The sequence below is a fragment of the Pestalotiopsis fici genome (assembly GCF_000516985.1).
Source record: "Pestalotiopsis fici W106-1 unplaced genomic scaffold PFICI_Scf_1, whole genome shotgun sequence".
In the NCBI taxonomy this organism is placed as follows: domain Eukaryota; kingdom Fungi; phylum Ascomycota; class Sordariomycetes; order Amphisphaeriales; family Sporocadaceae; genus Pestalotiopsis; species Pestalotiopsis fici.
Genome location: NW_006917091.1, coordinates 1,499,998 through 1,514,615, shown reverse-complemented (window position 1 = coordinate 1,514,615; position 14,618 = coordinate 1,499,998). Strand labels below are relative to the sequence as shown.

General features: G+C 47.0%; 5 protein-coding genes across 5 annotated transcripts; 4 read left to right on the top strand and 1 right to left on the bottom strand.

The window, feature by feature from the left end:
* Positions 1-552: 552 nt before the first annotated feature.
* Positions 553-2,443, top strand: PFICI_00468 (uncharacterized protein; the record flags this gene model as incomplete). The annotated part of the gene is made up of 5 exons (XM_007829049.1): positions 553-686; positions 745-1,054; positions 1,123-1,477; positions 1,536-1,640; positions 1,707-2,443. 5 exons carry the CDS (start codon positions 553-555, stop codon positions 2,441-2,443), a joined length of 1,641 nt encoding a protein of 546 aa, XP_007827240.1.
* A 490-nt stretch (positions 2,444-2,933) lies between these two features.
* On the top strand, positions 2,934-5,540 carry PFICI_00467 (uncharacterized protein; the record flags this gene model as incomplete). The annotated part of the gene is made up of 2 exons (XM_007829048.1): positions 2,934-4,764; positions 4,840-5,540. 2 exons carry the CDS (start codon positions 2,934-2,936, stop codon positions 5,538-5,540), a joined length of 2,532 nt encoding a protein of 843 aa, XP_007827239.1.
* Positions 5,541-6,892: 1,352 nt separating this feature from the next.
* On the top strand, positions 6,893-9,366 carry PFICI_00466 (uncharacterized protein; the record flags this gene model as incomplete). The annotated part of the gene is made up of 3 exons (XM_007829047.1): positions 6,893-8,175; positions 8,236-8,567; positions 8,627-9,366. The coding sequence occupies 3 exons, from the start codon at positions 6,893-6,895 to the stop codon at positions 9,364-9,366; spliced, it is 2,355 nt and encodes a 784-aa protein (XP_007827238.1).
* Positions 9,367-10,404: 1,038 nt separating this feature from the next.
* On the top strand, positions 10,405-11,058 carry PFICI_00465 (uncharacterized protein; the record flags this gene model as incomplete). Its single annotated transcript, XM_007829046.1, has 1 exon — positions 10,405-11,058. One exon carries the CDS (start codon positions 10,405-10,407, stop codon positions 11,056-11,058), a length of 654 nt encoding a protein of 217 aa, XP_007827237.1.
* Positions 11,059-11,096: 38 nt separating this feature from the next.
* On the bottom strand, positions 11,097-12,623 carry PFICI_00464 (uncharacterized protein; the record flags this gene model as incomplete). Its single annotated transcript, XM_007829045.1, has 3 exons — positions 11,097-11,895; positions 11,953-12,382; positions 12,449-12,623. The coding sequence occupies 3 exons, from the start codon at positions 12,621-12,623 to the stop codon at positions 11,097-11,099; spliced, it is 1,404 nt and encodes a 467-aa protein (XP_007827236.1).
* Positions 12,624-14,618: the final 1,995 nt, after the last annotated feature.

The window sequence follows — 14,618 nt, the reverse complement described above, 5'->3', positions numbered from 1 at the left end:
GCGATTTTGGTGTTGATCTCGAGACCCATGAAAATTTCTAAATCTGGATGACCAAGCATCAATTAGGACCACAATATTGATGAGGTAGGTAAGCGCATATTACGTCGCAGGGTACTGCGTATCAAGTCATAGGTGATCGAGCATTCACTTTCATTGTCGGAACTTGGACAGTTTCGGCCGCCACAAGGCAGATTCAACATCAGCTCAATGTTCATCCCGGAACGGGAGTGCTCGCTTAGATGTTGGAAGCGGGGCACCCTTAGGTACCTAGGACGCAGTAATATGGCAGGCTCTACGATATACTGCTGTGGTGACTGTCTCCAGGAGACAGCGGACAGTAGTACAGTGAGGCGCAGCTGCTTCGCTACTCTGATGCAGCTACCGTAACCATCCTTTTTCAACTTGGATTTTCCGTTCATTATTTCCAAGCTGATATCTCTGAGAGACTTTCAAAGAATGACGAGAATTTCGACGCCATTTCGCGTTGCTCATCAACAAGGCTCCCCGTAATTGCGTACATGGTGATGATCGAGATTCGAGACAACGCACATCATGCCCCGCATTCTTTCCATTGATGGCCAGCCATCCATTACAGAGCTGGTGTCTGCAAACACAGTCGGATCTTCTACAGTTCTCTCCCCTCCAACGGGCAATGCAAGTTGGTATACGGCAGGAAGCGATTTTTGGTAAACATCATATACCTTTCTCAGAAGAAGTGATGCGCATATATTGACAGGTCCGTAGCTTCTATGCCGTAGCCCAACAAGCGGCCAGAGAGTCCAAGGCGAGACTGTCTAGGCTAAAATTGACACCAGAGGAAAAACAGTTACTTGCCATCGTGCCATCTAGCTCTGATGCAGTAATAGAAAAGCTTCATTTGATCGTGGATGAGCGGGAGGAGGCCCTCAAGCGCCCAAAAGCATTCCAACGAACCAACAAGTTTTTTACAGCTTTTTGCGAAGTAGTTGGTAAGACTTCTGGGCTGGTACAGACACTGGTACCCCAGAGTCCAGAGTACACGATTCCATTTGGAGTTCTAATCATCTTGTTTAGAGTATGAGCAAAGTCCTCTCAACACTCATACTAACGTGTCAAAGCCAAGTGCTAATTCCACTCATCCAGGCCGTAGTGACCAAGAAGGACCGGGAAGAATCTCTTCTTATGTATCTCGAAGCACTCGGCTCAAAGTTGCCCCTCGTTGAGTTTTATCGCAATGCATTTCCCACGAATGCTATGAAACTTGCCGTGGCAAATCTATACGCAGAGGTCACCAAACTTCTTGATGAGGCACTGCTGTACTATCGCAGTGGACGCCTCGGAAAGCTTGTTGATGCAGTGTTGCAGCCAACCGAGCCAAAGTTTCAAAAGAGCATGGACCAGATCGATGCGGAAGTCAAGAAGATGCAGGACCTCAAGGATGTGGCCCACGAGGCTCAGACTATTGACATCAAGGACACGGTGACAGGGAACGCTAAAGGTCAGTAATCATTAACACAATGTTGCCATCTATTAAAGGCTCATGATGCTTGGTACAGCAATATCTAGACTGCACGAGAACTTCGAAAAGGCAACAATTGCTATCGGTATCAGCATGGAACTTATCAGTGAGAGAATGACTGGGCTGGAGTCCCAAGTTTCTTGTGAGTAATGGGATCAACTGAATTTTTCAAATGGTTCTTGGAAAGAGCTCACATTTATTGTCACAGTTATTGGCAAATTCGAAATGTTGAAATATGCACAGTCCTTGCAGGAAGCACTCCTTTCGTCCGTCGGCGACTTCTACTTGGATTCCGAATCTCTGCTACAGAGAGTCATGTCTCAAGGATTTCGTCTGTCACCAATCGATCGCTGGGAGAACAATGGAATTCTGGAAAACCTAGTGGCTTGGTCTCATGGGCGCCACGGACCATTATTATGGGTTGGTGGCCAGTCAGGCAATCGAGACTCCTGGGTCACGGACTTATCCATGGACATTGTACAAGCATTCCTGCCACAATCCATGACGACCCTGTTTGTCTTTTGCTCGGACATGGCATTCAACTCTCTCCCTCCAAACCCCATCCTTCTCGTCAAACTGCTCATTGCTCAGCTTTTGGAGCTGCATCCTCACATACCCTACGAGAACCCCATATTCTACAGTCTGCAGAGGTTCCGCCATGCCGCGACGTTTGACCAGGTATGGAGGATATTCGAGAGTCTGATCGGCAACTTGACTGAAGTATTCCTGGTGATTGACCGAGTCGAAATGTGTAAGCCTGGTGGTCAGGCCAGCCTCACTGGCGACCTCCTGCCTGCCCTGGCGAGATTGCTAGCAGAGACTAGCGGCCGGAGGGCGATACTGACAAGCATATATAACCCCCCAGAAAACATGAGCTACGATGTCGCACGAACGATTGAAAAGGTCTTTATTGACACGGGTGGGATGGGCGAGGAGCGAAAATGAAGTCGACTGGTAGTTGAGAGGCCCAATACCTAGATACCTAATCAAGGTACTTGTGATGAGGGTTTGGCGAGAATACACGTTTCCCTGCTTAGTTTCAAGCAGACATGCAAGATGGATGGAACTTTACTTACACGGGTCATGCATGAAATTCAACATACTCGTCTCTCCTATTCGGCTACCAATAGCGCCACCCAGCCTTGCTGTATTTCTATGCATACTTTCATTGTAGAAACCGTCATGTGGTAGGTCTCAGTTACGTCAATTGGACGCACCCTGCCAAGTATCTACCTTCGGCTGTGGCAGTGCATGGATAGTAGGTAGCCATGGACGCAATGATACGCGAGCGACCCCTGTATCGAGCTTCCACCCCTCCAAAGACGCAAAAGTTGGGGTCCGGATTTGGCATCCTACATAATGGCGAACGCTGGGGCTTTCTATTCAGCACGATGAAATTCATTTCTCACAAGGTCTCACACTTTTGAAGTTGGAGATGTCACCCTCGGAGAACTCGTCCGAACCAGACACGTCGAAGCCGCCGGGTGTGGTGGGAACAGACGGTCATCACGAAGCTGAGCCCGACAGAGACAAGATTGAGACACCATCGGCCAATGGAGCCCAGGGACATGCAAATCAAGATGCAGTCATATCTCAAGCTCCAGAAGATGCTAGTGGTTCTGTTATACCCCCACAGGACGCTACTCAATTGCCTACAGCTACACAGCACACCGAGAAACTTCTTGACGGTCCCAAATTCAAGAGCTCAGCGACGCAGACTGACCCAGACACGGACATCGATAACGCCCCAGTACGTGTTGTGGGGAACGGAGACAGTCGAGGGAGTGATGATGAATCAAAAACGGCGGAAGATGTTCCTGAGCCAGACTCAGTAGAAGAGGTTCCATCATCTGCTATTGGAAGAATCTATAGAAAAGATGGAAAGAGATTGGTAATTGACGAGTCCCAGTGGAAACCCACAATCACCGAAGACACGACCACGCGCTTTTCCGTCATGTATGAGATGGAGGAAACAGACAAGACTCGTGTTTTCCTCAAGAGTAAATATCTACAAAAACTCTTCAATGCCTTTTGCAAGCGCAAACTCTACCCAGCATCATCTATACAACCCGACGGCATAGCAATCCCAAAACCCTATGCACCGCTGTTTTTCCATTATGACGAGATGCTCGCCGCAGCCGAACAGCCCGAGTTTACCAAAAAATTTGACTCGGATCAAGTACAGAAAGACTTGGACGGGTTGAAATCCTGGTACGAAAACTGGGTGGCTGCGAGTCACGAGGCAGCGCGCGATGCGATTAAGCGCGATTCTGTGGAATTCAATAGCCTATGGGCCGTCTTCAAGCCCGGCGACTTGTTGTATGGCCTCGACGATTTTGGGCAGGCTCGGCTATATGTCATTGCTGCGACGAAATACCGCAGTGGCATTGATACTCTCGGCGACGACGTGGAAATGGACATGATGTCTTCATTCGTTCCTATGATACAGTCGTTTATGAATCTAAAGAGGAGGTTCGCCGTGGAATCATGGTTTCTGGACTGGGATTCATCCAGCAGAGTCTTCAAGCGAAGGAGCTTCGTGAGCGGCATTCCCGTCTACACGGGCACGCGCCGCATCTCCGACCTTGATGTGTTTCCGCTACGCCACTACAAAGGCGGAGACCAGGCCGCCATTGACGAGCTCCTCTCCAGACTTGACGAACGCGGACGTCTTTGGAAGAGCATCATGGTTTCCAGCTCGACGTGCATGCATCACGACGGGCCGGCCTTGGAGTTGGACGCCACAAAGGACGCATTGTTTAGGCGCAAGAATGACCATATCCACCTTAACGATCGCGTCATGGCGGACAATGACGGCTGGGCTCTCTTTGGGGATAAAACGTCCCTTCCACCGCCCATCAAGACCATGATGAGCTCCATGGCCGATGCAGGAACCTCTGAATCGCCAATCTTGGTGGGCGGGTTCGATGAGACTTATGCAAAATACGACAAGTGCTCCCCCGAAGACGAATTTGACGCCTTACAGGCACAACTGTGCCCATCGCAGTTGTATTGTTGCGCCATCCGTACAACAAAATGGTATGTTGCGACCATTGCCAGCCTCAAGCCTATTCAATGGAAACGTGAGGCCATCGATAACCTCGTCGTGAATCCAAACACGAAGAAGGTATTACGAGGGCTAGTAGAAGAGCACAAGAAGAACAGAAGCCAAGATGAAATTATCAGTGACTTTATTCCCGATAAAGGGTGTGGGCTGGTCCTTGTTCTTCATGGCCCCCCTGGTGTGGGTAAAACACTGACAGCAGGTGAGAACTGAACCTTTCGGTGCGCGTGTTTCGGGAGGTCTGGTGACAATTACTAATACAAATAATGGCTCACAGAGTGTATTGCAGAGTATACAGGGAAGCCTCTGTACTCAATCAACATTGGCGAGCTCTCGTCTGAACAAAATATTGCCGCCCGCTTGGAGAACATCTTTGAGCAGGCCTCTCGCTGGGACGCGGTGCTGCTCATTGACGAGGCCGACGTTGTGCTAGAGCAGCGCTCCCTAGAGAACATCAAACGCAACGCCATTGTTTCCATCTTTCTCCGAATGCTCGAATACTATCGCGGAATCCTCTTCCTCACGACCAACCGCCTAGCAACCATGGACGTTGCCTTTCAGTCCCGCGTCTCCTTGGCCATCAAGTACAGCGAGCTATCGCCCGCCCTCAGACGACAAATATGGCTGAATTTCATTGCACGCTTGGGGAGCTCGGAGACCGAGGCCAAAGAACAGCTCCTGGCTCGGCTGGATGATATCAAGGAGTGGAAACTCAATGGGCGGCAGATCCGCAATGTCATCACCATGGCACAGTCGCTGGCGCTGGCAGAGAATCGGATGAGAGGGAGGCTTCGGTTTGATCATATCCAGCAGGTCGCTGCCGACACATTGGGATTTCAAGATCTCTTTGAAGAGGAGTATCGGACTTCCAAGGTGCAACTGTCTAACATGGGAAGTCACCGGTTTCCAGAGAACGAGGTTGAGCCATATGCCCGTGGCACGCTCACTCAGTCATTCAGGGCAAATCACTGGCAGTAGAATTATGTAAATCAAGGCATCAGATCCACTTGATGGCAAACATATTTTTCAAAAGTAATGTCAATGAATAATAATAAAAACATAGTTTTGTTGCACAGCTGAAAAGAATAGATAGTGACAAAGTGTCAGAGCGCTGCAGGGCTGCGTGGGGGTTCCACGTGGGGGCATACAGATTCGTATATAAGGACCGTTGGATCGCCGTACAGGTGGTTCCAACGGCAGGCTCCAGTTGTTTTCTCAATATACCGGTGCCCATCACTCTATCGTTCCACTGATTCTTACACAAAGGCCAACCTGGCAAGGCGAAGAGATTTATTGTAGGAGGATACTAGGGGCAGAACGTCCCAAGGCACTCGTTGCAGTGGTCAGCCTGGCTGTTGTCAAACAAAATCGGTGGACTTGGAACGGGCTGAGCATTTGGAGACCCGAGTCGTTGAAGGAAGGAAGATACTGTAATCACCCAGCCACCGTGGCTGTATACAGTGGGAGCCTCGCCCCCATCTTCTTGTAGCGACGGGCACTCGTCGGTCTATTGGCCTCCGTGCCTGAGGCCACAACGCATCATGAAAGTCTCCGAGCCTTGCGAACGTTGCGAGCCTTATATGTATATAGGCCTCCTCTCGCTTACGTGCAGAATTTACTGATTGACTTCTTCTTTGTTCTACGCAACTGATTGACTTCTCCTTTGTGTTCCGTAACTGATGGCGATCAAAGTTACTACAAAGCTATTGAGAGTTTGTAACCGTTCAGTTGTCACACTCAATATAGGCGACTAAACATTTTCTTATCAGATACTCTTATTCGAAGCCTCCTTAAAAAGCCAGTAAGCCTCAGCCTTTCCGCCTTGCGATTATCGCGATTCCAGTCCCGCCTTCATTTGCCATGAAGCCTTCTCAAGCTTTTCGCCTGCTAAAACTCGGCATTATACGCAAGCCTCGTGTCCCTCGCTTCCCTGTGGCCTGTCGCGTCATACCGAAGATCCGAACCCCTCGATTGCCTCAGTCGGGATGGCGAAAGACCGCTATCATTAACACAATAATTACAAGTATTGTGACGGTGGTTTTTATCGCTTTATCGATTACAGTGGCCATAAGGAGCGGCTCCTTGGGAAGCATTGTGATTTGGACCGGCGGCTGTGATACTTCCAGTAATTTCAACATCATCCTACACCTTCTGCTCAACTCTGTGTCGACGGCCGTCCTTGCCTCCTCGAACTTTTTCATGCAGGTACTGGCCTCGCCTTCAAGGTCTGAGGTTGACAAAGCACAGCGAAAAAGACATGGACCGAGATTGGGATCCCGTCAGTACGAAACCTTCGCTTTCTTTCGCCACTAAAGATCGCCTTGTGGACAATGTTCATGCTCACCTCGGTTCCTATACATCTCGTATTCAACAGTACCATATTCGAAATCAATTATCTCGGCGCAGCTTGGACTACAGTACTGGCGTCTGAGTCGTTTGTCAATGGCGCACCGTATTATCTGCCCGGGGCGAGCCTTTTGAGCGGCAGGCCATCGCTTTTATATGATAAATCTAGATCAGGGCTACTAGCTTCCATAGCTGCCAATGCCTCCAAGTGGACCAAGATTGATATAGACACGTGTAACAAGCTACTTAGTACTTGTCAGCCGATGACACAGTATAAGGACATTGTGGTAGTCATGACCTCGGACAACACTACTGGCTTTACACTCGACGGCTGGATTCCAAGTGGCATCTTCGATATGGCAACCAATTTCAACCAGAGCTTAGGACTTGATATGGCCGAAAGCGGACGCTGCTACGGGGTACAACACACAGAGTCTTTCGTCAGAAAGAATCTCAATGAGTTGGGCATCAACGGCAACACACTGGGCAATTACGGCGACTTTTGGAAGCAGCGTATGCCGCTGGACAGTCCCAATTCGCTGTGGTACGCCACTTCCTGCTCGAGGGATGCGGCGCACGATGATGGAACGGGATGCCGTCAGAAATGCAACGGTCTGGATCTGCGGGCAAGCACCGTCAACTTCCAGAGCACGGGTTTCCTACAGCCACCACCTTTGAATCTGGAGATGCCAGACGGTGTGTGGCCTAATGGTCCGCCGCCTTCTCTTAACGACACAGGCTGTCCAGTCAACGAAACCATGAAGGATTTGAATGGAAGTCATACGGTTGCAGTCTTGAACCCAAGCTACTGTCTCGCTGAACCGTCCCAAAGCTGTATGATAGGCATTTTGGTCCCACTGCTGATCTTTGTCACAATATGCCTTCTTCTCAAGACATTGACAGCACTGGTTGTAGTCTTTCGGCCGCATGGAAGGATGCTCGTGACACCAGGTGATGCGATCGCATCGTTCATCCGGTACCCAGACCCAACCACAGTCGGCCGTGTCACACTTGGCCAGCCCAGTCTGGGACTCGAGGTCTTACAGCTTGTGAGACAGTTGGAAGGCTGGCAGTATGACTCAGAAGCTGTATTCCTTGAGTCGGTGCTTTGGCGCCCCAGACCGTGGAGGAAGGCCGTCTGGTCGGGATATGCCTCGGTTCGCCGGTCGGCATGGTTGACTACTTATCTCCTGATTGGCGGCATCTTTTCAGTTGCGTGCTGCCTCTTCATCATAGCATTCAGATCATATGGGTTAGATGGTGACAGGTATGCTTGAGAAATTTTCATTGATACTTACCCCTATCTTTGTTGACCAGTCGTCCGCAGAAGCTTCCACCCCGTCGGCCGGGGCAATGTAGCTCCCCTAGGGAGACATCTTCAAATGCTCGAGGCCATCCTTATCGCCAACGCTCCACAGCTCATGCTTACCGAGGGCTATTTCTCCTACAATTCGATATTCACCCGTCTCGTCCTAGCCCGCGAATGGTTCTCATACACGGTTGCTGCACGGCCGCTGCGCGTGACAGACCCTCGTGGCGAGCAGGTCTCGACGTACCGTCTGCAACTACCATACAGCTACAGTGTTCCACTTCTCGCTCTCAGCATTGTGCTCCATTGGATGGTCTCCAATACATTTTATATAGTCGTCATCTATGGGGGTAAAGTCTTCCCCTCAACGCTTACCGCTCAACTTGGATGCTAATTCCCATTCTATCAGGTTTTTACCAAACTTTGTACCCAGTCAAGGACTTTACTCTTACTGGCGTGCCTCCAGACATTTACGTACGAGGCCTCCAAATGCAGATCGGCTATTCCACTTTGTCCATCCTTCTTGTCGTGGTCATCACCACCGTCTTGGCGCCCGTACCCTTGGTCTTAGGCCTCCGCAGAATTAAAAACAGTAATATGGTCGGCTTCCCCAGCAATTCGATCGTCATGAGCGCGGTATGCCATGTCTCTACTGTCACAGCCTTCAGCCCGACTGAATCTGGTAATCGCCCTCCCAGGCGCCCTTCAGAGGAACGCGACGTGAGTTCTGAGCAGGCAACGTCCCAAGAATACCAATTGCTGCCTCGGCAGTCATTTTCACAGGGTGGTACAACCATCGAATTGTCGGACCTCGCGAGTGGTACCAATGGGTTCAGCTCAGATGATCTCTCGGAAGAGCAGGATGAAGAACACACAAACAACAGCCCGGAGGCATTATTGCCCAACTCGGGCAGCGAATGGGACAGCGATGAGGGAGATGCTAGAGACGTTTCCGAAACGGCGATCGAGCGCCAGGAGGGCCGAGATCGGCTGCGGATTTCGCGCTCCCTGTTAAGATGGGGTGAAATGAAGATGCCGCCATCGTTTCACGAACAATGGGCAGATTTGGACGACCCCGTAGGCCATCTCAGCTTTGGAACAGAACTGCAATGGCAGGGGGAGCCAAAGGAAGGCCGGCTATATGTATAATAGCCGTGTTAATACTGGCATGACGATCGAGAGATGATAAATGCTTGGGCCATACACGGATGTATCCGGCTCTGTTACGGCCACCGCCCCGAATAATCATAAATTAGAAGCGACATTGGAGAATTCACTGTGTCTTGAACCTTCCCAATCTTCAATTTCTCAATCTAATACCATCAGTTCCCATGACAAGCTTCGGAGGTTCCTCCCATCTTACTTCGAATGTTGAAGCGACGCGCGCCATGGATATGCGGCTCAAACACTCCAGCGAGCTCGCCGCCAGAGTTACTAGCTTGGGTAATATGTGCTTCTTGCCTATAGCCGAAGGCAACAGACAACTCGTCTTGGCAAGCCGCAACGTTCCGTCAACTGTCAAGCCCCAAAGCCCCCGCGCAACCGTGAGTTATTTGAGCTGATAATAGGAATTATCGTCGTGTGGAAGCGTTCATAGAATTGTATATCTAATGAATCTTTCCATCTTCTTCTTCTCTCCCCGGATTATAATAATGAACCCGTCTTTGTCTTTTTCTTTTTTAAACACTGCCCCGCGCGACTTGGATTTCCACATAATGAGTTGGACCAAATGCCCGTGACACGTTCGATTTGTCCTTGAGGGAGAACCAATGGCAGTGAGACTAGGTAAAATAAGGTACAAGAGAAGAAATTTTATACTTGCCAGTCACGAATAAGTGACAACAAGCATATCCGCAGCACTCGGTGGGCATAGTTATATACACACATCCATACCGCTTTAGGTGCCAGCTAATACCTAAGCACCCGGGCGTCTACCCCAGTTACCACCCACGTACCGAATACACTAAGTTCCGGGTTTCTCCGGCGAATAATAGCTTAATTTGCAATGTGTTGGCATCGTAATAATTTGAGTAAAGGCCGATTAGATAATCGGATGTATGTTTACCCCGCCGCTTATATAAGTCCATCCCCGGAAAAAAAAAAACGGTAATCCTATTGCATTCTCGCAAGTCATTTTCACCATTTATTCCCTAAATCTAACCATTGATTACCCCGTTACTACTCAATATGTCGCGAATTTCTTCGCAATCTCGCATGCATACCTGGAAACGAGATCAATATGTCATCTCAACCGATTCCTCTTTGGTTCCCATCAAAAAGATTGGCGCTGTCTTTGCCTCACCAATATTTTATTGGGCCAAGGCGCTTCCGGATGCAGTCTTGAAAGAAACATTGGAGAATTCACTGTGTTTTGGTCTTTACCAATCTTCAGTCTCTCAATCTGGCACCAACCCAGCGGATCTGAGTTCGGCCGAGTCACGGACAAATGCAGCTGAAGTTGCGCCTACAGACGCCACAACCGATGCAGGTCACGTAGCGAGCGAGAAAACCAAACCCGACCTGAATCTCATAGGATTTGCGCGTTGTATTACCGATTACACGACATTTCTATACTTGACCGACGTTTGGGTTGACGAGCTATACCAAGGCAAGGGTCTTGGCAAGTGGCTCATCACATGCGTTCAAGAGGTCATTGAGAAGATGCCATATCTGAGACGGAGCATGTTGTTTACCGCAGATTGGGAGCGTTCAGTGCCATTCTACGAGAAGTTGATGGACATGACGTTGCTGGAGACTCAAAGAAATGCCGGGTTGGCCATTATGGAACGCAAAGGGTTGGGACATCCGAGTTACGGAAGTAATAGTAGCAGCTATAATTAAGCAAAGCTACCATACTACATATCGATTTCAAAATAACCCTAAACCACAGTTCCGCTGTTATCGGCGCAAGAGAATGCAGATCCAATGGCACCTGACGCATAAGCGTCTATAATCTCCTGAATAACACTATAAGTACCACCAATTGTCATGAAGGCACCAAATGCAATCATTAGCACATGCAGATAATATGTAGTGATCTGCCACACATTGCCCTTGCGGTAGTGGCTATAGTCGTGGCACCAGAGCCAGCCAGGAAGACAAATGGCTACTGGGGAGAAGCAAAGGCTACCTGCCAATGCCAGGATATAGTTGAAAATCGGTATACCCGACGCAATCAAAAAGGAGCAAATGGAGATACCAATGGTACAGCCGAGCCAAGTCGCCCAGTGAATGACGGTGTTCTCCTGCAGGTGACGAGAGTTGCGGAGGACTCGCACAAAGATATATTTGGCGCCAATGTGGACATAAAGACAGGCGGAGACGGCAAGACCGATAATGCCGACACCGTAGGCAACACGTTTGATGACCGGCCCGGCAGAGCCTAGTGATGGGGAGGCTACCCATTTTCCACACCAGTAATAGACAACAAAGCTAAAGGCAAGGTATGACGAGGTGACAATAGCCATACATACGTAGACGGCCTTGTTATAGTCTTTGGGCCTTTTCATCTCGGAGATGACGGGTAAAAATGCAGCCGTGGCGGCACTCGAGCAGAAAATGGTGGCGCAAGCCGTCATGCCAGCAATAAAGGTAGGATATCCGATAACCACGAATCCAAGATCAAAGTCGCCGGTTTGAGGGGCAATGGCCGGTCTATCACGAGTCGTTACACCGACGCTTTTGATTCTGTTAGAATAAAATCCATAAAGGTCAATTAACTCGATAAAGACCTACACGACAATCATGACTGCGATAAAGACGGAGATGAATCCGACCCATGTGAGCCACGCAATCTTTTCAAACTTCCTCACGCTTGCAGCTAGGGCCACAATCACAGTGGCAACAAGGGAGAACCACTGGGTGCAAGTTGCATGGAGCGAGAGGGCGTTGAATGCCGTCGAGACGCCAATGATTCCAGAGGCAGCGCAAATGACATAAGCGGCCAGGAAGAGGAAACCAACAATCTCCTTTACAACGGGTCCGCCAACGAGGTGAGCCATGTCAGCAATAGAGTGGCATCCAGCATGTCTGTTGCGAAAGTTGCCCTGTACAATGGCGCAGTATGCGTTTAGGAGGGTCAGAGCAACAACGACCACGGCGCCGGGAAAGGCGCCGAGGGCGTTCATGGACGATGGAATCGACAGCACACCGGTGGCGAAAATGACTGCGCCGGGACGACATTAGCATGTTTGTGTGTTGTCGGACTCTTTGCATACCTGGGGGACTATACTCTTGAGGAAAATTACGGATGCTTGGATCCAGTGCACGGTTCTGAAGTCGACAACGCCATCTCCCTGCTTGAAAACCTCGAACTGGTTCGTTCCTTGTTGGATCTTCTCTGCCGAACCAATTTCTGCGTCAAAGGACGCAGGGCGAATATCGTCACTTTCTTGCTTGGGGGCCATCTTTGGTGTGGAGGATGGAGAGGTCAGTCTTGGTATCGGTGTGAGATCTGAGTCTCTAGTGGTCCGCAAGATCATCAATTTATGGTTTACTTGAGTATCTTATCATTACATATAAATACATCTTCAGAGATGGCAATCAACAAAGGTCATTTCAAGTGTATCATGATGCCGACCAGCAATCTCGAGGTGATCCGAAAGATAAGCTACCTCATTGCGGGCAGATGCGATGAGCCAAGACGCTCTCGGTGACCATCCCCCCTGCGATAACCAAGATAAGAACATTCGACTAACGAATGCCGTAAGAGAATCAACCTGAATTCTGTTTATAACAGAGTTTGAAAAGCATTTTCGCGCCTGGGCGTTGCGTTGTAGTGGATATACTCGCCACGCTAGGCCGAATATCGGTATTTGGGGTTTCTGGGGAAGTTTCTCCAATAATGCTAAAAACAGTACGGATGCCCAGAGGCCAAACTATTGAAAAACCCCAAATCTCAAGGGTTTTTTTTATATTCGCCCCTTAATATAATATTCCATTATAGCATATTTAAGGTATTTTTATTTATATATAAATTTTATAATAAAAACGCAAATATATTGCTATAAAATATATTTTTTAAATTTATGCGTTAAATTATAACGCGCTAATAAAACTTTACGGCCGGCTTAAGCTATTATAAGCTATTACGCGCTACTATAGGCTATTACGCGCTGCTATAGGCTATTACGCGCTATTAGGCGCTCGCACGGACTACCGGGAATTCGCACGGATTACCGGAAAATCCTTTGCCTATTATAGCTATTTAAATTTTTTATTTGCGATCCGCTAATAAAAACTTTTTTTTTTAATAATTAATAAATTTAAAAATAAATATAGCCCTAACGTTTTTTTCCGTACGGGAATATACGCATACGACGGCTTAAATATTAATTTTTTTACGTTTATTATTTTCCGAATATAATTTACCAAGTTTTTTTTTTTCCTTTTGCTAACGATAGGAAATACGCGGGTATACGCAGATTTAAATTTTATTAATTATTAACGTATATAATTTAATAAATTTCGATTCGTACCTTTTTAATTTTAAATTATTAATACTAAATAAATAAAAATAAACGCGATCGCACTAATATTATAATTATTATACCTAATTTCGGCCGTTAATTTTTTAATAAAAAAATACTTAAAATACCCGATAACGCTAATATCGGTTAAGCTAAAACGCGCGAAAATATAAACGCTATTATTATAATTATTATAAATATTATCCGTAAATCTAAATTTTAAATAGCTATTAATATTACCTTAAAAGGCTAGGTAAAATTGCGTATTTTTATATATTTCCGCTTATTTTAACGTAATTTTTTAGGAGCTTATTTATCGCTTTAAACTAAAAATAATTAAAATTAATTAAAATAAAAAAATCGCCGATTTTAATTTATTTCGCTAAAAGCGTTACGCTATTATTATAGCTTATATAATGCTTTTTAATAATATTTATTTTTTTTATTTTCCTTTATTTATATTCGTTAATCCGCAATTTTTAAGCGATAATAAAATTATTTATTAATAATATTTTAATTAATTCCGCTTAAAAAGATTTTATAAAAAATGCTTCGCTAATATAAAAACCCGGTTAATCCTATTTATTTCCGTTTATTTATTATTTAATAGTAATTAATTTTTTCGACGGAGTTTATACGAATTATTATTATAGCGGCCGCGGTAAAAATTATTTATTTATAATTTAGCGTAAAAAGGTAAATTTTTTTTTTATAAATATAATTATTTCCGTATATTTATATTTATTATAGCTTAATAATTTAAGCACGATAGCGCTTAAAAGCGCAAATATACCGATGCTACCCGTTTTAATAAATTTAATAGCACCCGCTTTATTATTACCGATATAAATTTATATAAAGCTATTATTATTAAGCTTATAAGATTTCCGTTTAATCCCGCGCGTTCCCGCGCGTTTTTAGTCCGTTATACGC